The following is a 25,312-nucleotide window of genomic DNA, read 5'->3' as shown; positions in this document are numbered from 1 at the left end:
GACTAGCTACGGGAGGCTGCAGTACCACGCAGCCTAAACCCGGCAAGAACGTATTGAAGCCGGAATCCTATCGGCCAATAACGTTATTGAAGCATGTCTCGAAGGTGTTTGAGAGGCTGCTCATCAAACACATACACCCATACATCAAGCCAAGACCCGAGCAGTTCGGATTCAGAGCTAAACACTCTAATACGTTTCAGCTGACCAGGGTACTGCATGCGATAACTAAAGCCGGAAACAGAGAGAGCACTCCATAGCAGTATTCCTGGACATAGAAAAGGCGTTCGCCCGTGTATGGTATAACGGTCTGCTGTTCAAGTTGGCTACCCAAACGAAAATGCCAAGAAAGCTAATCCGAGTGGTGGCCTCCTTTCTACAGGATCGACGCTTTGTAGTGGTGGTGGATCAAACCTGTTAAAGTGAGCGTCTAATCCGTGCAGGCGTCCTCCAAGGGAGCTGCCTATCACCTATGCTCTACGCGCAGTTCACTGACGATATCCCCATGACTCCACAGATCGTTATAGCGCTGTATACTGACAATGCGACTAATATCGCGTTGTTCCTGTCCGCCAAGCATGCAGCGCAGAAGATACAAACACTATTAGACCTTCTTCCACCGTGGTTTAAGAAATGGCACCTGTCAGTGAACGTGCGCAAAACACAAGCGATCGTCTTCAACCAACAACGACTGCCTCCCCAGCTTTGCCTGCAAGACGCCCCAATCAAGTGGTCACAAACCGCCACCTACCTAGGGGTGGAGATTGACCGACGACTAACCTTCAGAGCACACGTCAAGAAGGTACGCAACAAGGCCAGAGTGGCCATTCACCTCCTGCATCCGGTGCTAATATATTGAACGCCACGTTCGAGAGAGATCTTAAGATCCCAGTGTTGGACGCACATGCTCAACATTTAGTCACCAAAATGTTCGTGCGCGTGGATGCGTTGGAATGGGGTCACCTTCGAGACCTGACGCTTCTACACGCGCGTCCACCAGAAGCGAAACCATACGCGCGCGAACAAGCGGACTCCACATCACCCTAGCGAGAGCTCTGACATCGCCGAGCTCACTCAAACGCCGGCAATTTGTTGAGCCTCCCAACATGGGATTTCACCCGACAGGCGAAGACCGCGCAGTGACAGCGCGACATCAGAACACAGTCATGAAGATCAACCCCCCCCCCCATGACCCGTGCATTATTTAGTGCATGGCGGCAACGCCAGCAGCAACGCACCCCAGACTGCTACCCACGCTTCCTCCCCTTACTGAGGAAGTGTTGAAAATTACGCAGTCAGAAACTAATATATATTTTATATGGCTTGATGACGTTACGGTTCCATAACATGTCCCACAACTTACATAAATTTACAGGGTACAGAGGAATAACACCTGAGTCCTCAGGAATGGCAACGCATGGGGGGTATCATGGGCGAAACAGTATACTCTGTTATGTCCATAGTACTGCTTATGTCTATAGGCGACGGTTACCACTTTCCATCAGGTGAACTGTCAGCTTGTTTGCCATTCTAAGTTGTATAAATAAAAAAAAAAATCTCCAAAACCAAAAATTTTGCTTCTTAGAATCGACATTCTAATGTCCAATTCTGAAGCCATTTAGAAGACAAAGCTCCAAACGGATAAGAAAATAGACCAACTAGCATTAAAGAAAACAGTTTTTGGCATGCAAGACATTTTTGCTTTTTTGTTGTGCCGTGGCTAGCTTGGATTATAAAATACACAAACAAGAAAACTCTTAAATTTGTATTTTATAATACAAGACAGCATTATATCATGACGTCCTGCACAAACATTTTATATAAAGACTTTATTATAACACAAGTCCAGCCCCACAGCCAACACTGAATACTTTTTTGGGTAGAAGAACTAGGATTCTCACTAGGACACTTTGACTTAATTCAATAACTATGATCGAAGATTCCAAGCTCACAAGCGATAACCTTTGAGATTGAGGTGAGGTTGCTTTGATCTTCCCGTTCCACTATTTATACAATAGTATGCTTTAGAACTATTTAACATAAGGTCCACCGCTGATTGATCACTCCAAAGCTGAAATACCTAAGTTCATGTAATAAAATTTTTCAGAGAGGTTCTGAACATAATGCAGGTAATACTTCAGTATTTTTTTTTATTTTTGTGCCGAAACAAAAGGTAACTGCACTCAGGAGGTAATAAAAGGTGAAACATCTACAAAACTTGTTTTCTTTTTTTATGACACTTAGAATGGGAAAACAAGTTAACGGCCTTGCTGATGAAAAGTGGTAACGGTCGCCTAAAGTCATGAACAGGAATATAGACATTACAAAGTACAATTATGCCCATGGTACTCATCATGAGTTGCCATTTCTAAAGATTACGATGTTATGCCTACGTAGTTCCATATTCTATAATTTCATTGTTATATACTCTACAAACAGAAACACAATCATGCAAGCACAACTGCATAGTAGCAGCAGAAGTACCCTTGCAGACAACCTTTGTGCAAAAACCCTCTAGTAATTGAATATGAAAGATTTCTTGCTTCTGATCTTAGGATCTAATTTTTTTACTATTAAAGGATCCCACTTAATTTTATGAAATACTAGTTTTTAGACTTCATCTGCGTGACCGAGATATAAAGTAACCTATATCCTTTTCCATCCTATATAGTGTGTGTATATCAAATTTCATAGTGATTGGTTAAAATGTTAAAGTGCTATAAAGTATCAAATAAACATTTTCACATTTATAATATTAGGAAGGATTAGCAGATGTTGTCTTAGATACGTTTATTTATTTACTTATTTTATGTGTATAGGTAATATGTATATAAATAGGAAAAATAAAAACTATAAAAAAAATTATAAATAATACTATAATTATATTTGTTAACCGTTCGTAAAATAATATAGAAGAAAATTAAATTAATCTTCCGACAACGATTGCTAGCTGACTGTATTATGTATTGCGAAAATGGTATGGAAATTATAAACACAAGAGGATAATGAAGGTAGAAACCACTAACCTGATTTTTTGTAGATAGCAGGATTCGGCTCTGGCTTAAGACTTCCTAGAAATTCTGGTCCTATCGAACTTACCCTCAGATTCGGGTTACCTGTCCACCGCCTTGAACCGACCAGCAGTGTAGCACCCTTCACTTAATCAGCATCTTGGTTTTATGTTGTGTATAATAAAAACGATACAATGCGATATATACATTAATTATTACGATATTCGTGGCAATATGTATACGCGCGATATAAGTCGAAAAAACTAAAAGCGACACACAAACAACAATGTATTTCTCGAAAACCTCCAACTACTACCGACAAAAACTTTTTTCTTATTTTTTTAAATATTGCCAGGCGAAATTTATTAAGTTATTATTCTTAACAATATTAATATTTATCTAATTTATATATTTTATAGTTATAATTTTACCAGTTACTTGGACAGTATAAAAGTTCATGTTTTGCAGCGCCATCCGATGGCGAATTCGTGACAAGCAAAAAATATTCTTTATACTTCAGATATTAACATACACCAATTTTAATTGCGATCGATCGAACGAAACAGAAATTTACGAGTATATATTGCAGCATTATTTAGCGTGTTACAACAAAATGGATAATTTGAAAATATTCTCTATGTACACCAATTTACACTATATAGAAAAATCGATGTACTAGTCTATTTAGCGCCATCTAGTGGCAAATTATAACAAAGTGGATACCGTAAAAATAATATCCGTGCCGAAAAACCTCTATAATATATCAATTTCAATGTCAATGGGTTAAACAAGACCTAAGAACAAGGTATTACATAGAATGAATAATAAAAAACTTTAAATCATATGGTTGCCTCCTTTCTTCTTATGCAAATATAATTAGTAAAAAGAGGGCGAAAGATACGCCATCGGTTGCTATTTTTCTCAATTCATAGCAGGTAGTTAGTGTAGCTAGTGTATAGAAAATGTTTGATATGTCAATCATTATTCAATGACAAATTTCACATTACTAGATTATATATTCGACACAGTTTATGTGGAAAGTATGCAAGCAGGTTGTATCTGAATTTGGTAGGGTTATACGGCCGTATAACATTTTCATATATATATTTCAGCGCCATCTAGGAGCAAGATACGTCAAAGCGGATAACACGACAATTACAATAATTTAATCTTCCAGTTGAATTATCATCAACTTATAACGATAAACTACAAAAAAAAAAAAAAATAGTAAAGCCCGATTATATTTAAATTCGAACAATTTTATTTATTCACCATATACCCTGATATACATATTCGTATCTTTGTCGCAATAAGTAGGTTAAAAACTTGATAAATAAATAAGTATCTTTAGATTCATCTTAATTATACTATGTGACAGCATAAAATAAATATGGTGGTAAGAACAGTCAAAAAAAGTATGAAAATAATTTGAATTTAAAAATTGACAGACTACTTTTCTGGGACGTTTTACACTTCCATTTATTACTACAGCTATAAAATAGTAATGTATGCATTACATACACTCTTGAGGATTAAATTAATTTCAACATGTTAGTAGTTTCCTGGACATCACAAATGATGATTGTCACTTTTCATTAGTTGTACCCTACTTTCCACTTTTAAAATGGTCTATATGTATGTTTATACCATAACTACTGGCTAAGTTATAATTAAAATATAATTTTACACATTTCCAAATCTTTAAATATTGTTTTATGTAAAATGTACTAAGTTTTTTGAGTACAATATTGTTATAATATTTAAAATCATATGAAAATAAGTAGAAATATTTTTTAAAATCGTAAAAAGCAAAATAGCAAAAAAAAAAAATTAATACAATCAAAACTTTAGAAACCTATAATTAACATATAACATTAATTACATTATTATAGTAAATTTAATTGGTTTCATATTTCTTGATATTTTTGCTTTGAATAAAAAAACATTAGATGATTTTTTTACTAATATCTAAATATTTCACAGAAGTTTATAATGTCTATAGGCGACAATTACTACATTCCATCAGTTGGGCATTAGCTTCTTTGCCATTCTAAGTTGCATAAAAAATATTACTGTTTTTATATCTTGGTATTATAATAAATTTTCAATGTACTTAATCATCAAGCATATGATGATAAATAAGGTAAAAATTCCAATTTTAATAAAAAGTATGAGTATGTAATAAAAATATCTCCAAAGATTAAACGCAAATAAACTAGATGGCAAATTCAGTGCTACATTGAATAAAAAAATCTATAAATGTTATTTGGAAGACTTGCAGATATTACCAGTTTTATTGCAAGAATACTCTTAAGTCTATAAACACAAAACATATTTTACAAGAACTACAAGCAGTATATAACAAAAACAAAACTTACCATTCAAAAGCATTGTAATGGTAATAGCAGAGACCAAGTCCATACAAAAATAAAGGATCCTTCCAATTGTCTTGTTCCAATGCATAGAATTTCTGATATGCTGACATAGCTGTAAAAAACATTATTAACTATTTAGTCATCATTATTATACTTATTATTTTGCAAATTTACCTTTGCTCAGAAACTAATTTTAAGCAATTTTCAAAACATCAATTCACATGTATTATTTCTATGACTAGGGTTATGTATAAAATATGCTTAACATTGTCAATTGCAAACTAATTAGTAGTTGTTTTTGCAAATGATAACATTAACGCCCTAGTAGTCCCATATTAATTTATTGATGATTGAAGAGGCAGTTTTTTTGCCTTATAGAGAAAATATAGGTTTAATCAAAGCAAAATCTACTTGCAGAAAAACAACTGCAGATTCTAAATTTAAATGTTTTTAATTTAATACATCTATGAGCAAATCAAAAGCCAAAACCTTGCATAATATGAATAAAAACATAATAGACTGCCCCCAAATAATTGTGATAAAGAAAGGGATGGATGATGATGATGATATCTATGAGAAATTTGGGTCTTTTATCAGAATTGAAGTCAACCTGACTTTTAAGAGCAAAAAGTTTAGTTGTTGTACACTATGTAAGTTCAGTTATTACATACATTGGTTAAATAAATAAATAAAATATTATACAAATAATAAAATGTACAGAACCTTGAATATACTTGCTATTATTAATTGCAAAACCTTTTGGTAGGATTTCTACAACTACTAATTATTATCTTTCTGAATGACATTTTAAATTAGCTAATTTAAATGTGCTAGTATTATCTTTTTATACAAACTTGTATATTATAGCTTTTCAACTATGACAAATTATCATTTTAGCCACTTACTGTCTACTACTGAATATACCACCCTTGCACACTACCACAAAGAATTATCATGAACTACCCAAAATAAGACACTAAATAGTAAAACACATAAATATCAGAACCTTTAGCATAATCCTCTAATAATAGATGGAAATGTCCTAATTTGCAGTATGTCTTAGGATCTATACATATATCTCTTCTAGCACCAGGTGAGCAAGCTCTTTCTTCCTCCTGAAAATAAAATATAACATATACCTTTACCATATATAAAAAATACCTTTCATACTATGTAAGACTATTACAAAATGAAATTTTAATTTTAATTAATACCAGTATATTTTGTAATGTTATATGGATGTTCACATCTATAGACATACACCTACAGGCATGAACAATTACTTCCCATCAAGTGAGCCATCAGTGTGTTTGTCATTATAAGTATTACAAGTTTATTTTTTTTTTTATACAGAATCTAATTACAAAACTGCTAAATTAAATTAAATAAATAGCATTTTCAAAATACAATTATAAGATTAAATACCTTAATTTGTACAAGCATTCCTTCCAAATATTTAACAGCCTTGAGAATGAGAGCCCGAGTCCTTCCATGTTCTGTTCCTCTCAGCTTCAAAAAACCAAACTGTCGACTGAAATAGTAATAATTACATAAAACTCAATAAAAATGATTTGCATGAGTGATGTTGAGGTTGTTAAATAGAAGTAGGAGGGGATCTGTCTCACCCAAAAATAAGAGGAATTTGACAGAGATTAACAAAAAATTGTTTTTCTATTCCTAAAATAAGAAAGAGATAATTATAATATTAATTATACAAATTGAAGTAAATAATGAAAACTTTTATGATTAATAAACTTATTTACTTAATTACTAAAGTACCAAACTGTAAATATTTTCAAGTAACAGTTTTTTTACAATCACATCAACTATTTTGATTCTACAATACAGCACCTTTAGATCAAAAATCAAAAAGTATATAATGATAAATGTGATATATTAATATATACAAATATACTTTTAAAAACTATTATTTTCCTATAGTTAAAACTTGTTTTACAACACATTTTCTTTATTGGTGAAAACCTATGAGTTTAATGAATCTGTAAGTTGTTGAATCTAAACAAAATGATACAGTGATATGGTGAAACCAGTCAAGTGAGAGATAAACATATTTAACTAAAAATCCGGGATAACTTTACAAGTGAACTCACTTCTAAAGATAAGCACTATCAGTATCATTCACAAGTTTCAGTTTTTTGGTTAAAAGTACCGATACTAAAAAACGAGTAGCAACAAATAACCAAAAGGTTACTTGTAAATTAGAATGTTAGTAAGTACTACCAATATGCGCTTGGTATTAGTCTAAAGGTATTATCTCCTTCAAAAGTATATTTTTCTTAATTAATTTCTTGGATACATATCAAATTAGTTTTAGTTTATAGTTTATAAGTAATAAAGCTTCACAAACCTGTCAAGCTCGGACAGAACTTGCAGTTCTTGAGAGGTTAGATGTAACTCTTCCTTCTCATCCATAGTAAATAAAGTATTTTCAAAAATTTAACACAATCTCAAAGACTTATTTTTTGCATAGTTCTCACAAGTATATGCTAAATTGTTAAGAATCTTTCAGAAAATAAATTAGAATACAACCAATTACAACTTTGACAGCTTTTGACACTAATACAATGTTGCCATATACTTTACTCTGTGTTGCCTTCACAGTATCCGGTTTTCGTAATTCGTTTTCAATTTAAGTACATCAAAAATATACCAATTGTAAATAAGTAAGTTGTTAGATCAAAATATAGCAACAGAGAAATTAACGCGCACAGTATTAACTATAAAAAATTGTAAACAAATTAAATTCGATTTTTTCGTGCTTCCCTTTGTATCATGATTTGTAAGATATTTAAGCAAAAGTTGGTCAAATCGCAGACGTCTAGTTTTTTCTATTTTACATTTATTCGACTTAGTATTCCCACCCATTTAATGCCCACCACAGGGTCGAGGCCAAAGAAAATGAAACAGCGCCATCTCTAAATTATATAATAAATAGTTCTTAACCTAATATTTGATAGTTTCGTGGAATTATTGTTTTATGGAACATAAACTTAAACATAAACTAAAATAGGTTTACAGAATGTCGTATTAGAGCATTAGAATCGACCCCAAAAGACGCGTGCATAAATTACGCAAGATGACTATAAAAGCATTATAATGTAAGAAAAGCTCTTACAGCTCTTTTCTTAACACTGAGAACATTTTAATAAACAATAGGCTTGGTGTTATAAATTGTATATTGTCGCAATGATATATTAAACACCATCATCATTTCAACTATTATCCGTCCATTGCTGAATATGAGCCTCCCCATTTAACTTTTTTTTTATGGGTGAAAATGAAATGGTAACTCCGCTTGTACTTTCGGTATACACTGGCGGGGCACCAGTATGTGTTGATAGACGAGGATGAAAAGATAGGTCAGTTAGTCCATCGTAATAAATATACTTGGAATTCAGCACGTTGGTTTCCAGAGAGGACCACGTGGAGGTCGACCTGTTTTTTTTAATGGGTAATAATATAATGGTAACCCCACCCCCGCTATCGGTATACACCGGCAGGTCACCAGTGAAGGATGATAAGTGAGGATGAAACAGGACCATTCCAAAATTGTTTGGTCCCCATTTCAGCACTGTTTTTTTTTCTGTTTGTGCTAAATATCGGAATATATAGTTACAATATCTGATATTCAAGTTAAATAACCAATACCAATTCAGTATTGCAAAAAAGCGATATACAAGCCTACCATGGCATTCTCATGTATGTATGTTATACGTCAAAGTGACTTTGACTTTAATGTGACGTTATTCGTGTAAGTACTTGTGTCAAGTTTTCAATCTGCGGTGTACAATCATTCTTTAAATATATTTGTAATTAATCGATTAATCGAATAGACTTGATTTGAATGATAAAAAAATTAAATTATATACATATGTACCTTCCTATCTCAAAAAAGAATAACTGTGCAAGGAAATTAATGTCTCAAGAACAAAAATGTAAACTAAGAAGTTACCATGTTGGAAAATAAAATACTTTTTAGTTTATACAAAAATACAAAACCTCGTGCTAGAAATATATGCATATGTTAAACATGTAATACGAATCTTAATTATATTTAAAATTAAATTAGTTAAATTAAATTTTATATTGATCATAGGTTACAATAATTAAAAAATCTAAGAACAAGATCTTAATTTTCGATTGATGTTTAAATCGAATATAAAATAGTATTTGCATACCAAAAGTACATTAAATGTATATTTGAATACCGTATATCGAGTTCAATGTAATGAGAACTCGATTTTATTACGTATTAGGTATTCGAGTCGGTACGTACTTAATCTTGATTTGGTAAACTGTACATCACTAAGATGCCCATTTGATTTGAATTTGATAATTTGATTTTATTTGTTCTGCGCAGTAGTTTATTTCTCAATTTATTTCACTCGTAATATTTTCGTGGTTTTATCTAATCTACATTCAATAAATTATTTTTCAAATTAGAAAATAATATTTGGAAAATGAGTTACAGAGATACAGTAAGTGCTTATATTTTATTAAATAATGCCGCACATACATGTTTTTATTTTTTAATTATGTTTAACAGTGTTTCGTAGCTATAAAACAAAATACATTTATATAATATAATTGATCCTATTATTTTACAATAAAGAAGAAAGTAATCTAATACGTAATATAAAAATAGAATTGAACATGGCCCAGGTCTATTTTCGCATCTTTTACTCATAGTTACAAGGTCGTGTGTTAAAATGGAATCTATTGTATTATATTAAGAATTGACATTAAATACGATGATGCACTTTACATTGTATTCTGTTTGTGATATACTAAAGTATCTGTAGTTTTTTTATTCAATTATTTTTTTACATCTTTTTATTCTAATTATTTTTTTATGTACTTAGTGATTACCAGAGAAGTGTGATGTTTTAACACACGGCTTCACTACCTGTTGGTTGTGGGTTCGATTCCCACGTAATTTATAAAATTGTATTCATGAGTATTCTCTTTGCATTTATATATACAACACATACATATAATAAAAAAAAAACTATTTAATTATGCGTGTCTATTAGTTGCCTTGTACTAATAGTATAAGCTGTACTTAGTTTTACACTAGGTGCTGTGTGTTATTTTATGTTGAAGGCTATTTTTTATTTATACTATTTATTTTTTATAAAAATAATATTTCTACTTGTAATAATGGGAAGCATAATTTATAGGCTTTCACCTCCACCAAATTATGAGTTTACAATTTAAACCTAAAAGTAAATTATTAACAATTTTTATTACATATTATCATTACATAAAAATTTAAGCAATTGGATAATTAATGTGTGATAAAGCTTTTACTTAACCTCTTGACTATAATATTTAATGCTTACTATATATTGCTACGACAAGTATGTGCATATTATTTTGTAACATGACTAATCCAATGTGGGTGTTGATGACCAAGTCATTGCAGCGTGTGTCATGGTAAGCTTCTGTGATGTAATTGTAATTAATGTATGTTATTGGCAGTACTCGCTATTTCCGAGATCACATTCATACTGCGCAGCTAATGAGCAGCGCGTAGGATCCTACTTACGGACATTAATGGTATTTATTATAAAGCTCTTTGTGTGATATATAATATGTGTGAAATAATAACTTTATAATAACTTCAATGAAAATTAACCACACATACTACAAACAATGTTTTTTTTTTTTTGGATGAATTTAAAAATACATAGAAGAATAAAATAGCTGAAAATTTTAATTATCTAATTGTAATAGATAGGCTTTACTTCTTATATTTATTCTGTCTCTATTGTAGTAGCTTTTTTGTAGAATAATATAGTTCTGAGGTGCCGTTTCTCTAAACCTATCTCTTAATATTTTAAATTACATTATAAACTAAATTTAATAATTATTTTAACTTGAATCTACTAAAAATTTAGTTCCTTGATCCTTAGAATAAAGATTTTACTTAAATTTCAATTGAAATTTTAATTGTAGAGATAAATTTTGAAAAATGGTGCCCACAAATCAATTTGATTTTCTTATTGTTATTGTAGTAATTCAGTAACACACCAGTCTTCGATTTCTAGTATTTTAAATGAAACATATAGTAAATATTGATAGGTAGCAGCCAGTTTTCATCAAATGGATCATGGATTTTATTTGGTTTCATTACAATAAAAACTTGTTAGTTGAACAATGTAAACTAATGTACTTAAGAAGACACTTACCACAAGACTGACACTAACAACATTTTATTTACCAAATAAAAATTAACAAAAAAATTATCCTTAAATGTTTGAGTGTTTAAATTTTTAACAATAATTGCAACCCTATCAAATTTTATTTTAAATTTGGTAGATAATTCAGAGATACCAGGTCAATACATAATTATAACTTGTAATTTATAAGTAAAATTAATGTACTATATTATGTTTATTTTAAAACTCGCAAATTTGTTTATAATTTCGTGGTAAATAGACAAGGACTTTCTATTAATATTTACCGATTACTATTATCCATTGAAGTTATATATATATATTATATATAATTATTTATTTTTATCATATAATACTTGAGTGCACTTTGTATTATACCTATGATATAAGAATCAATATCAGTAATAAACATTATACTAACAAGTAGGTATACATTAATATTGACTGTAAATAATGTCCTTGGTGTGATCATAGATTTTCTCATTTTAAATAGTTCTCTAGCAATATTTCAAAACAAAAACGTTTCAGTCATTTTACGTCATATTCATGTTCTATTATTTGAATTAACTCATCTTTTATACAGGATTTTACGCAGCACCGTGTTTACCTACCGTGAAATGAATTGTAATGCTTTACAGAGACAACACTGAGTAAATAGGTTGATAACTATATTTTATACAAACAGCCAGATCCGGCTTCATAAAAAATATCAAAATGTCAGTAAAACTATTGCGTGGTTTGGAAGGAGAAAAGAAAAAGATGCGGACAGTGACTTTGTTTTATACGATTTAAAAATGACTTTTAATTTTTTACACCATACTATTATCTAAGCTTGTAATAATGGAATACTATAAGAAATTAAATAAAAACATCTGGATGAATTAGCAATTCAGAAAAAAGAAAACGTTTTCGTAACATAGATCGATCGTGAATCAAATCCAGAATCTTATTATGTCAAGAAACTACCCGCCTGCTTCGTATTAAAAGATACATATTCTCTCTCTCTCTCTGTCGTTTTATATTATTATCTTGTATTCAAAGGCTAATCAAAATTCTTAAATTTATAAAAATATTGCTCTTTTCCTAATAAAAATCGTTAGGTGTATTGAAATTAAGATACTATTTGTGACATGTCAGATACACGAAACTGTCAAGTGCAGTCAATATTTTTACTATCTAGTAGATACGTAATCAATCCTGTTGTCTAATCCAGGATTTCGTTTACCTTCGTTTTAGAAAACAATATTCTAAACTCAGTATTAGAATTAACAGCAAAAAAAAAACTACTTCTATATAATACAGACATATTTGAATTAAGATTATTTTTATATTACTGCACTAGAATTTTGTCTTCACTATATTGTGATTATATTATTATTACAATCATGTTGTAATACATAAAAACAGATAAAACCGTTAATTCTATTCTATCGATAGATTCACTTATTGCTGACGCATACACAAGCATCGTTTGTACTTTTATAAAGGGTCATGTCTCATTATATCTGTATTTAGCTTTCCTTTATTTAATGTCACAGATTTGTGATGTGTATTGTTTTCGCATAACTTGTAGTTTAATTATTTTGGATGTGGCCACTAACATGCAATAAAATTAATGAAAATGGGTCAAATGTGTTGTTTACCCATTAATTCTAATGTGCAGAGTTTTGGGTCTTCGCCTTCGTCGGTGCTGAATTCGTTGTCATTTCGTACGCGACCCTTTCCTGAAGTCTCCTACAGCCCGACGCCTGATGTTAACGAGGTCTACCCAGGCCTGTTTGTTGGAGATGCGTACGTATAAATAAATCTCAATATAGCAATCGCTTTATCTTATACAAATGTAATTTTGAATCTTATTACATCTACTTACTACTACAACTTCCTCATACATAAACTGCTGAACAGATTCTAATGAAATTTAGTGCACAGACGAACCATATTGAAAAATATTATTATATCATTATTTGTTGTTAAATTGACTAGCTAGTTTGTCTATAAATTTATAACTATACTAGTTTTTTGCCAGAGACTCTGTATGTGTCGTTATTATTAGTAAGTTATGAAACGTACACCTGATTTATGGTTTTCCCTTACCAACCTGATTTCATGTAGTAATTTTTACATGATGGGCGAAACAAACATGCAGACGAACAAAATCCTATATTCTTTTAAAGTCCAGTGTCGGAATCTAGCCGACGTCAAAAATTTATCATTACACCATTAAGAATCATAATAGTGAATGTATTTATTTTATCATATCCAGAGTTGCCGCAAAAGACAAGTCATTCCTGAGACGGATGGGCATCAACTACGTGCTTAACACAGCAGAGGGCAAGCGGTACACGCAAGTGGATACTGACCACCTTTACTACCGCGACTGCCCTAGCATTCGTTACAAAGGCTTTCAGCTTATGGATCTACCAACCACTGATATATCAAAGTATTTTCACATTGCCGCCAATTTCATCGATGAGGGTATTTCTCATGGAGGTAATTATTTTATTAAAAGTTAGTAAAATTGGCCTACCGTCTGAGCTTTGTGAGATAGTGATCGATAGATAGTGATAGATAGTGATAGGAATCTGGTAACCATTTTTTTTCTAGATCAAAGTATAGGTTCATGTTAATTCGTTACTTAAAAAGTGGCTAAATAGTTTTTAACGAATTTTAAATTTATTTATCTGACTCGGTCTTACGAATTATGAGTGAGACACCACATGATCTTCTCATTGTATAAAGTCCCATAAATAGAATTATAAAAAAGTATTAAGCATCTATTATCAGTTTATCTTTACTTACGATTATTATGTATACTTTTTCATTATTATCATACCAGCCATTAACTGTCCACTGCTGAACATAAGCCTTCTCCAGAAGGGGAGTTTTGCCAGCAGTTACCACGTTTGGCAGGCGGGTTTGCAACCGCAGGTAGGCTTTTAGTGATGTTTTAAGAGGGATGGTGCTGCCCATCCTTCGCCCTCCCTTAGTCACCTCTTACGACCCATACGGGAAAGGAATGGGTGGCCCATTCTATGCCGGGACCGACACGGCTAATATGTATACGTTATCTATTATATTACCTACGATTTTTTTATATTAATCCATTTTATATAAAAAAATCGTATTTATATTAATCGCAAGTCGCAACCACAATGCGTTATAATAATGTCAGTAAATACACTATTATTACATTAAATATAGATTGTACAATTTGATTTTTTTTATTTTCCTTATGTAATGCAAGTCTGGTTTTCAGGTCGGGTTCTGGTCCACTGCTTTATGGGCGTTTCCCGGTCTGCTACATGTGCCATAGCCTTCTTAATGATTAAGCGCGGAATGTCTCTGTCTGAGGCAATGGCGCTGGTTCGTTCTCGCCGGGATATTCACCCCAATGAAGGCTTCTTCCGACAACTCCAACAACTCGATAGGGAACTTCGCGTCTCTCGTGTCCGCTGACCCAACACCCCATTGCAGCCCTACTTCAATTTCTCATTCGATTTCAAGTATGGACGTCATCGAGTACGTAGCCTCGATCGCGAATATAGCCACCGTTAATAGGTAGCTAGTACTATAAAAATGCGCTACTACCTCTCACTTATGTTACGGCTCGATGACAAATAAATACAAAGTAGGTTGCTGATAAACATGTCTTGCGGACAATTTGTTCCTGCATTTGTCCAATAGTACCTGTAATTGTAAATTTTATGAATATTTTTAGATATTTATTTAACAATTATTAATTTTATGGTAATCTAAAAATGGCAGGTTACAATTACAACTGTTTAAGTATGTTATCAAAATGAGTGTGATGGATCTTTGCTCGCTAATTTTTAGACGAGTTTCGATAATAAGCAATTGTGATTCTAAACATGTACAGCAGCTAATGTAATATTCTCGTGTGCCATTTTGGTTTTTTATTGTTGAAAAATTAAAATATTTGTTATTTTTGTAAAGATAATTTGGATTCTTAGTGTTATAGTTAAAAAAGTTACTAAGTCCATTATATAAGATGTTATGGCTTCTAGTGAGTAATCAATATCGTTTTAACTATAGTACAATTCTCTAGCCTTATAGTCATTTAATGACTTGTATCATTTAAAGAATATAATGCTATAATATGCCCTTGAATATCAGGGATGATATGTTTAGTAGTTTTAAGTTTTTCTTCAAGACTGGCAATCATGGCACTTGAGTGATGGCTTATCAATAGATGTAGTAATACTGTAAGAATACATAACTCATAAGTATGTCATTGCCCTGCAAGCGAGCAGGTGTCACGCGACGTGACCACACATTGTTCAAGTCCTCGCGCTGTTTGCCAACAAAATGTGACATTTGGCTGCATATGTGTGTCACTGTTGATGGTCTATTTAAAAAAAAATTATATAGACTTGTTGAATGATATCAATAATCAAGGATTGAACTATCAAGAGATAAAACATGTATTATATTTTATTTGTAAAGGTGGATTTAAACTAAATGATTATATAACACAGACCAAGAGTTAGAACTTTGAATATTGTTGCCTATAGAAATAACAACTTTAAATATAAAATTATCCAAAAACTAAAATGTACTGGAAAGCTCTTAGCTAACTCGTAGCATATTTAGACTAAACAAAGATTGGTTCTAAAAAGAAAATTCACTTGTTAAGTTCAAATCCACTTTTAAAATTTTTTAATCTACTTATCCACGTCTTTGGAACATGATGGCTCATTATTTTAAAGAGCTAATAATGAAGAATAAACCTTATTTTTTTTTTGTGAAATAGTAACTGGTTTTAGTAAAACTAGTCTCAGTTTGTAAGTGAAATACTTAGATAATAATATGCACCAAAGAAAGCAAAGATTGTGATATTGAAAGGAAAATTAGATGAACCTAAAATTATTTATTAAATAATAGAACTATAATAAGTATTTACCTAAACGTATTATATTTTCATTAAATAATAAACATATTAATAAAAGTAATATCTTGATGTGTGTTAATATTTTAAAAGCAGAAAATATATTTTCGAGAAACATTTTAAATGAAGTAACAAATAGGAACTTACTTACCAATAATCTACTTAAAACTATCCTAGTTTTCATTCGTCTTTTTTTTATATATGGCGGCGCATACATTATAGGTACTTTCAGTTCAGTTCACTTTAATAGTCTATTACATCTGAAAAACAACTATAGAAGAGTATCTATAATGTGATAGGCTGTGAACCCCATTATATGATCCAATATTTATTGTTTTTATTAGTTTTATAATATTTATTAAACTTATTTTAGAAATGTTACTTATGCCATGTTCATATATTTAGTGAAACATTTGCTAGATATATGTCAAATTTAATTTGTAATCTTCCTAAGTCTTATTTAAAATAACACCTCTATTTATAATTTTAAATTGCAGTTTTCATTGATTTTTTAATTTTACCTAGTATGAGTCGGATGAAATATTTTGAAATATAATTCAACATGTGAAGGAAATAAATGGTAGTTCATTTAATTACATGCAAATAAATAATGTGTCTATCTTAGGTATATATTTATAAAATATATGTTTATGTATATATGTATGATGTCACCTGTGTGGAATCCATGTTCATTCCTGTGGCATTTGTTGGAATTCCTAATAGACGCTTAAGTCTTAAAAAGAACCTAAATTTAAATTTTCAATATATTAACTCCAGTGGTTTAGGCTGTGCATTGATAGATCAGTCAGTTATGATATCTTTTTATAAATTTGAAAATGAGCCCAAATAAATCTCTTTAAACTCAACATGGGCTGAGGATGCTTGGTGATGAAAATAAGAAAAGAAAGAAAAAGTACAATGTGTACATAAAGCAAAAATGGCACTATAGTTTTTTAACATAAAGAGAATAACCGCAAGTTAATAACAGTAACTACAATTATAATATTTTTAATATTTTTTACCTATATTTTATTAAATAAAAAGATTCGTTCCAGTAATACTCTATCTATCCCCTCTCACCGTACTGGATTCGCCTTAAATTCTTTTCTCCTAAGTTCTTCACGACTCTGAAGCGCGCTTCCTGATGCCATTAAGAGACTACCGACTAAACCGTCTTTCAAAAAAAACTTTCACACTCACTTTTTTACTTTATCCGAGCAGTAAATACTTTTTATTATTCTTAATTTCATGTATAATATAGTATGTCATATATGTGTAAGCATATTTGTTATTTATATATATATTTATTCGTTTATATATGTATTTTAGTATGTATGTATATCAATAATTACTAGTACCGCATTCGAGTATTCTGACACTTCCTATCCTATGGTTGACTGGGAGAGAATACTTTTAGCATTAAGTCCGCCATGTACACATATTTGTACTAATGAATAAATAAATTAATTAATGAGTTAAAGAAGTATTGTATATTTTCAGTCTTTAATATTACTGTTCATCTTAATATGATTATTCTGATGTTTAAATGGTAAATTATACATAATCTATATAATAATAAATAAATATATTTATATAGGAATAGCATGTTTAATTTCTTTAATTTTTTTTTTATTAATAGGGGTGGATTGTGAAATGCCATTTTGTTAAACAAATTTTTATTTTTAGTGAATGGTTCCTCAAATTAGCAGTGAATTTTATACGATGTGATTTTTTTTGTAACTTAGAGTGGCAAACAAACTGGGCTATTAGTTTGTTTGATGGAAAGTGGTCACAAATAGACATGAACGGTACCATGAACATATCAGAGTGTATTGTTTCACCCATGATACCCTCCCATGTGTTACCATTCCTAAGTACTAAGGTGTTTTTTTATGGATGATAATGGTAACCCCACCTGCGCTACTGGTATACACTGGCGGGGCACCAGTGACGGATAATTGGTGAGGATGAAAAGGCAGGTCAGTTAACTCATCGTGCCGAATTCAACAAATTTTCGTTGATTAGTCACTATGATTTCCAGGGGGAATTGCGTTGATGTCAACCTGATAAGGTATATTGATAGCATTGGGGACTAACCTCTCCATTTCTAATAATCCCTTCCCCCCCCAGTACTAAGATTTTTTTATGGGTGAAAATGGAACGGTAACCCCGCCTGCGCTAACAGGATACGCTGGCGGAGCACCAGTGAAGGGTGATAGATGAGAATGAAAACAGGCCAGTTAGCCCATCATGAATTCATCAGGCATTAACCATGATAGTTTCCAGGGGGAGTCAGGAGGAGGTCAACCTGGTTGGGTATATTGCTAGCAATGGGATTCTCAGTCTCCATCACTAATATTCCCTTTCCCCCCCAGTAGTAAGGTGTTATACCTCTGTACCCTGTAAATTCACTGCCATCTCCCATCCATTAAACTGAAACATAGCCAAGTAAACTCAACTGCTTCACAGTAGGAATACGAAAGGGACAGAGGTACCCAAGCAAATAACTTTTACAGTCTCCCTCTGGTAATACTAATGATTTATTTGTTTTGATATAATTATGATTTTACTTTTCATTTTAGGGTTATTATTTCTGTTTTCATTGTATCCATTACAATACAAAAGTGTTAATTTTTCCCTTCATAAACTATGCACATCCTAACTTTGTTGTTTTCTTTTAATATTAGTACTTTACAATTAATTGTGGCAATTACAATGATTATTTTTACAATTGAGGATGGGTGAAAGAAGAATTACAAAAGAGATTTATCGAGCAAGAATGAATGAAAAAGTCGGTAGGGGCCACCCTAGACGGACGTATGTCGACCAAATAAAAAGAAGTGCTGAAGTGCCATGCTGAAGAAGGGCTAAATTAAAAATAGCCGTAACCGGCGAGCGTGTATGAAAAGATTGATGAATGCGGAAGAATAATGGGAGACAGGCGTGACAGATATGTATGTATGTATGTATTTTTACAATTGATGTATATGACGCCAAGCAGGAATTACATATCATTCTAATTTCAACATATTTGAAGCTGGTTTAATATCAATGAAACTGGACTATAACCAATAATCATAGGTTAAAATAAACTATTTTCTTAAATATATATAACTCTTTATTACTCAACTATTTTGATTTACATAATTTATATTTACAAGTAAGGTCTGTTCATTTCTGTATTTCTTGCTTTCTTGTCGCGTGCTCTGGGAAACCATCTATGTTCTGTAGTCAGTGTGAGAGTGGATAAGTGCTTCCTTGACATTTCTGGAGTCATATTTTTGAAGACTCTTCTTGCTTCATTAAAATCATTCATTTTTAATATAGATTCATCTTTTACTTCCTCTGGTAGCGATTTTGAATGCTCATATGGAAATTCTGATTCCTTATGAAGAGCAACTATAGTAGAACCATCATCCGTAATAACAATTTTATTATAACATCTAAACAAAATATTCTTTGGTGTATTGAGTAGTCTATGGCTTAAATACGCCATTTTTCGTGAAATGAAAATGTAACTATTGGTATAGAGATATTTCTGATTAGAATAAATTTATCAAATAGATGGTAAAAAAAGAAAATGAGAAAATATGTTTGCACATGACAGTTGATTGATGTTGGGATTAGGCCCGGAGCACTTCAAATATAAAAATGTTTACAAGAAAGCTATGGTTGCAAGTACATTGAATTTGAAAATTTGATTTAATTTATTTTATGATATACTTTAATATTTTTAACAAAGATATATTAGAAATTGTCAACAATATTATGAATATTCATTTGTTTTATAGTATTAATGTTCCAAATTGGTTCATTAAAATAATTTTCCAGTTTTATCAATTTTAGATAACTGACGACTCTTAAGTAATTTGATGATTTATCTATGCCTCGAATGAATCCATTATCTCTGATGTTTATTAAAAGTGTTGGATAATATTCAATAACTTGTTTTTTAATATTATCCAACACTTAGGAGAACAATAATATACCAATATTATTGTTCTTCTATATGCAGTAGTTCTTGTTCTTAAATACTTGCTTTATAGCTGCGATGTCATAGGTATGTATGATTACTAATTATACCATTGGAAGAAAATACCGTAAGACTATCTTTAATCTATAACGTCATAAAAATGCTAATAAGTGTATAAATTATGTACATTATATATACCTAATCTATGACGCCACTTTATCTTTGTTCTATAAATAAATAAAAAGTGCTTTTAAGGGACTTAACAATAAATTTAAAGTATAAACATAAATTATCATGAATGACATTAGAGAATTATTAATTATTATTAGTAAATATAATAATATTCTTTGGAAATCTATATATTTAGACGGTTTATAATATTATGAGTAATTTTAGACAAAGAAATAAAAAATTATCATTCTTTATCTATGGTCTTCGTTTCGTTTGTCAAGTTTCTCTAATCTGTGGTTATTTATGTTATTTTATTAATGTGTTTTAGAGATATTGCCAGATTATTTTATTTTTCTCAATTTTTCTTAGGTATTTTTATTTTATTCTTGGGTAAAAATTTTTCTGTTCGCCAAATATCGTGGATTTTTTTTAGTAATTTTTTTAATAATTCATGTTTAGGTTAAAAAAATGTCATAGTCTGTCTAATTTGTGACTCGCAACTGGCAACCCTGGTTTTGTTTTAGTTTTTTCCATTAATTTTTTCTTCATCTTTTATTTTGTATATCTTTCACTGTTAAATTGATCATTCTTCTAAAAAGAAAAAGTTTTGCAAGTAGAAAATTGAAATAATGGAATTCCCTGCAACTCCATCTAATGCTTCGGATAGCAATGAGTATCCTGGCCCTGCAGGATCGTATGAAAATGCGAACTCAAGAGATAATAACAAACGACGCAGGTTTTATTTTTTTCTGGTGTATTTCATTTAATGTGCTATTCTAATAATGTATATTCAACTTTAATTTTTATGATTACAGTTCTTCCAGATCTATAAAACGTAGACGGTTTGATGATGAATTAGTCGAATATAGATTGCCTGGGGCTTCTATTGGTAAAGGTGACAAGAGAATGCGTACTCAGTCATATACGAGTCAGTTGCCTGAGCTTCCCATTATAAGTAACACACCCACAAACGTGGCAACGACTGTACAGGAGCGACGGCGGACATCAAGTAAAATATCTACCGGAGGTAGCGCGGCAAAGAAATCTAGACGTAAAGGGCAACTAAGCCAGTTATCTACAAAGGATTTGGGACGATGGAAGCCTACAGACGACTTGGCTCTTATATTAGGAGTTCAACAGGTGATAATGTTTAAAAATATATGTTGTGATTGGTATTCATTGTGTGAAAAAAATGGAATGGAGAGTATAGACTAAAGCATGAAGTTTTTCAAAAAGGGGGTAAAGAGGTTTCTTCAGGATCAGCAACGCGCGCGTAATACCTATGCTATTGCAGGTATTCATAGGCTACGGTAATCACTTACCATCAGATGGACTGTATGCTTGCTTTCCACCTCAGTGGTATAAAAAAAACCCTTTTTATGTAGATGGTTAAACACTAGAGTGAAATATGAAGATAATGTTTTTATTGTTATAGACATTTGTTTCTTATTATACTCACTTAAATGGCAACCAATTTAAATGTGTAATGTCTAGATTTTTGTTATGGAAAAGAAATTTAAGTATAGTACAATTAAAATAGTGCACATTCATTATTATGAAATATTTTTGTTTATGTCTTTGTAGTTATCAGTTAAGTTTGCAGTGAAATTAAACTTTATTGTCTTTCCACATTTCAGACAAATGATTTGAGGACAGTCCATCGTGGGGTTAAATTTTCCTGCCGTTTCACTATAGGTGAACTCCAATCCCGCTGGTATGCTTTGCTGTATAATGCTGAGATATCTAGAGTGGCTGTTGCGGCAATGCGAAACTTGCATCCTGATCTGGTTGCTGCAGTTCAACAACAAGCATTGTATTCTACTGCTGAGGAAGATTTATTGGGAACATTACCAAGTGTATGTGTATAAATGTATAAATAATTATGAAAATTATTCAAAATCATTGCAGGGAGTCGGTGGATGCAGGTGGCTAACAACTGTTCCTTATGACAGTCTGTAGGGGAGGTTTATGTTCAGCAGTGGACAGATAATGGCTAAAATGATGATGATAATGATTTATTAGGTTGGCACCATCCAGTGTTAAGTTTCTAGATTGTTTTCTAATATTTTTAAATGTTCTAAATATGACTGCAAAATTATGGGGAGTACTTTAGGTTTGGATCTCTCTCTCTCTTAGAATTTCTGGAAGGCAGTCAAAAATTATGACTGTGATGTGATTGTTCAAATAATTTTCAGTTATTACTAGGTATAAATAAGCTGAACTATTAATTGTAAAATAAGTATGTTAGATATACTACAATAATTAAATAAAAATCATGAATATCAATATTTTAATTTTAAATTGTACTAATGAATTAAATGTAATGTAAACTATGGGGTATGCCTAAAGTAAAAGGATTTTATTTATTTATTTTACAGACTTCACATCCAGAGCCTGAGAAGTTCCAGGAGTTGCTTGAACAAAACCCACATGTGTTCTATCCTTCTCGTACAGCAAAGTCACTCATGGCCCATTGGCAACTACTCAAACAATATCAGTTATTGCCCGATCAGACAGTACAGCCTTTACCTAAAAGTAAGATTAATTATAATAATTATTACAAAGTGATAAAGATCTGCATATAGTAGCAGTTAAGTGATTGACATTATATTTTGCTATTCAAAAAAAAAAAAATTACCAATAGTTTATAGACTAATAATTCCTGAATTGATTTGTAATTGTTTGGCATGTGATAGGTGTTGGATCACTAATTGTTGCTTACACTGTGGTCATACTAATGATTCTATGTATAAATTGAAACATTAATATATCAAAACTATTACATTATTATTTAAAGTATTCAGCATTGTTCGTTATTATCTTATTATACTATTAATATTAAAAATGTGGAAGTTTATAAAGATGGATTGATAGATGGATATTTGATACTTTCATGCAAAAACTACTAAATGGATTTGAATCAAATTTGGAATACAGGTAGGTAGGTAATAACTTAGCACATAGAATATTTTATATACTAATTCACAGTAGCAAAGCCATGAGATACAGCTAGTATTAAATTAACATTGCATTAAGTTTACACAAATTATAACAGTTGAGCAAATGTAACATGTTATGAATATTAGCAAAAATAGTATGTAAATGGCCTGTAACACAGTACTATATAATATTTTTACTTTTTTATTATTATAAATTCTTTTATATTATTGTGATGGCAAACAAACACTTGGCATGTCTGATAGTAAGGGTTAGTTACCACATATGGACACTTAAACAGCAGGGATGTCACACATACATTGCAGATTCTTAAGAAACCTTATGACACCCTTTTTGAAGAACTTCATGCTACAGTCTCTAGAAAAACTTCAGCAGGAAGTTCATTTATTATTTTTAAATTTCAACAGCTTAACTGATAGTGAAATAATAGTAATCTATACTGAATTAATTATCTTTATAATTTATTCTAGATCAAAGTGATAAAATTTTGACATTCTCTGATGCTGAGGAAACTATGAATGACTCCGAACTACCTGACTTTAAAGAAGATGGTGTTGATATTGAAATGCAACTAGCTGATAGGTAACATTTGCATCTTTTATGTACAATAATTAGATCCCTATCCTTATATTAATGTACATTAGATTGCATGTTAGCAGACTGTTTTATTTTAAAACATGTTATTAAATTTTAACTTGACTTCTAAAGAAAAAACAACTTAAGTATACTCCACATCGTACTAATCTTACAAATATTGTAAATGTGAATATTTGTAAGCTGTTTATATTGTTGCTATTCAATGATTCTTATATATTTATATGTTTGCCTATATTCTATATATATATTTAAAGACTGTAGAGTTTGTTTGTTTGTTTGAGTATTCATCACACTCACAAATTCTATAGCATTTTTATTGATTAAGGATGTTCATAGATCAAATTGCTACACAGACAAAAATCACCTTTTTGTGCCATAGTTAAACAACAACTTTAACTTCTTTGTCATGTCATTAAATTGTATTTTTTATTTACAGGATAGAGAAAAAAGATATACGTCTATTGGAGAATTCTCTGTCGCGGTGGCAGGTTTTGGTACAGTCAGTGGCTGGTGGTAGCGTGGAGCTGGACAAGAACACGCTCGCGGTACTACGCGGACGGCTAGTGCGATATCTGATGAGGTCTAGAGAGGTGAGTTATTAAATTTTATGAGCTTGTTTGTATTTCATCACGTAATACACCATTATATGCCAGTTTATGCAACTTCAGACTTCTCTTTTGATAGAACTTAATATTAGCAACAAATCCTAATATAAAATCAATAGATTTTTTATTTGTACTACTATTTGTGTATCAGTCATTATTTTATGGTCAATTATTTGTTTGTTTCAATGTTTATTTCTATTGAACATTTTACTTTCTATTGAAATAATCTATACTTACCGTACTTTATCCATAATAAGAAGAGTCAAGCCAAAAGAATAAATTTTATATTTTTTAATGTTAGTTTCAGCTATACGTAAGAACTATTAAACTAAGTTGAATAAGGTTTCACATTTGTGTTTCTGAGTGTTTAACTTAAAATGTGGTGTATGATTTATCTTGATATACTAAACATATTCTTTGCTTCCATTTAAATTATAAACTTGTGAAGTTACAATTATTAGCAATATTATTTGACAAAAATGTTTATGCTCTAGATGTGTTATTAAGTGCAACCAATTC

The 25,312-nt window shown here is 31.0% G+C and overlaps 4 protein-coding genes and 1 long non-coding RNA gene across 6 annotated transcripts in view; 2 read left to right on the top strand and 3 right to left on the bottom strand.

The window, feature by feature from the left end:
- Nucleotides 1-7,968, bottom strand: part of LOC113518043 (lysine-specific demethylase 6A) — a 38,334-nt gene extending 30,366 nt beyond the window's left edge. Inside the window, 4 exon segments of the mRNA XM_052892839.1 lie at nucleotides 5,387-5,495; nucleotides 6,390-6,498; nucleotides 6,809-6,914; nucleotides 7,752-7,968. Coding sequence (XP_052748799.1) covers nucleotides 5,387-5,495; nucleotides 6,390-6,498; nucleotides 6,809-6,914; nucleotides 7,752-7,816 — 389 coding nt within the window. The 5' untranslated portion in view covers nucleotides 7,817-7,968.
- A 1,742-nt stretch (nucleotides 7,969-9,710) lies between these two features.
- LOC113518193 (dual specificity phosphatase 29-like) lies at nucleotides 9,711-18,089 on the top strand. Of its 2 annotated transcripts, XM_026902996.3 has the most exons (5): nucleotides 9,711-9,882; nucleotides 10,886-10,963; nucleotides 13,247-13,374; nucleotides 13,847-14,073; nucleotides 14,840-18,089. In XM_026902996.3, exons 1-5 carry the CDS (start codon nucleotides 9,865-9,867, stop codon nucleotides 15,037-15,039), a joined length of 651 nt encoding a protein of 216 aa, XP_026758797.1. In that variant the 5' UTR covers nucleotides 9,711-9,864; the 3' UTR covers nucleotides 15,040-18,089. The 2 variants fall into 2 exon arrangements, with proteins under 2 accessions (XP_026758797.1, XP_026758798.1); XM_026902997.3 differs by lacking the exon at nucleotides 10,886-10,963 and having other exon boundaries at nucleotides 9,713-9,882.
- A 1,496-nt stretch (nucleotides 18,090-19,585) lies between these two features.
- LOC113518397 (39S ribosomal protein L42, mitochondrial) lies at nucleotides 19,586-20,134 on the bottom strand. The gene has a single exon (XM_026903300.3). It carries the CDS (start codon nucleotides 19,983-19,985, stop codon nucleotides 19,644-19,646), a length of 342 nt encoding a protein of 113 aa, XP_026759101.2. The 5' UTR covers nucleotides 19,986-20,134; the 3' UTR covers nucleotides 19,586-19,643.
- Nucleotides 20,135-21,116: 982 nt separating this feature from the next.
- Nucleotides 21,117-25,312, top strand: part of LOC113518160 (microspherule protein 1) — a 37,522-nt gene continuing 33,326 nt past the window's right edge. The window contains exons 1-6 of the mRNA XM_026902944.3: nucleotides 21,117-21,369; nucleotides 21,449-21,773; nucleotides 22,271-22,489; nucleotides 23,012-23,168; nucleotides 24,062-24,173; nucleotides 24,625-24,778. Of these exons, the coding sequence (XP_026758745.1) occupies nucleotides 21,263-21,369; nucleotides 21,449-21,773; nucleotides 22,271-22,489; nucleotides 23,012-23,168; nucleotides 24,062-24,173; nucleotides 24,625-24,778 (1,074 nt within the window). The 5' untranslated portion in view covers nucleotides 21,117-21,262. The remainder of the gene's footprint in view (nucleotides 21,370-21,448; nucleotides 21,774-22,270; nucleotides 22,490-23,011; nucleotides 23,169-24,061; nucleotides 24,174-24,624; nucleotides 24,779-25,312) is intronic.
- Nucleotides 22,907-25,312, bottom strand: part of LOC128200234 (uncharacterized) — a 29,828-nt gene continuing 27,422 nt past the window's right edge. The window contains exon 2 of the long non-coding RNA XR_008252630.1: nucleotides 22,907-23,162. This is a non-coding gene — a long non-coding RNA (uncharacterized LOC128200234). The remainder of the gene's footprint in view (nucleotides 23,163-25,312) is intronic.

Source organism: Galleria mellonella, unplaced genomic scaffold (genome assembly GCF_026898425.1).
Source record: "Galleria mellonella isolate WM207_F2 unplaced genomic scaffold, CSIRO_AGI_GalMel_v1 utg171, whole genome shotgun sequence".
NCBI lineage: Eukaryota > Metazoa > Arthropoda > Insecta > Lepidoptera > Pyralidae > Galleria > Galleria mellonella.
This window is presented reverse-complemented; position numbering and strand designations above follow the sequence as displayed.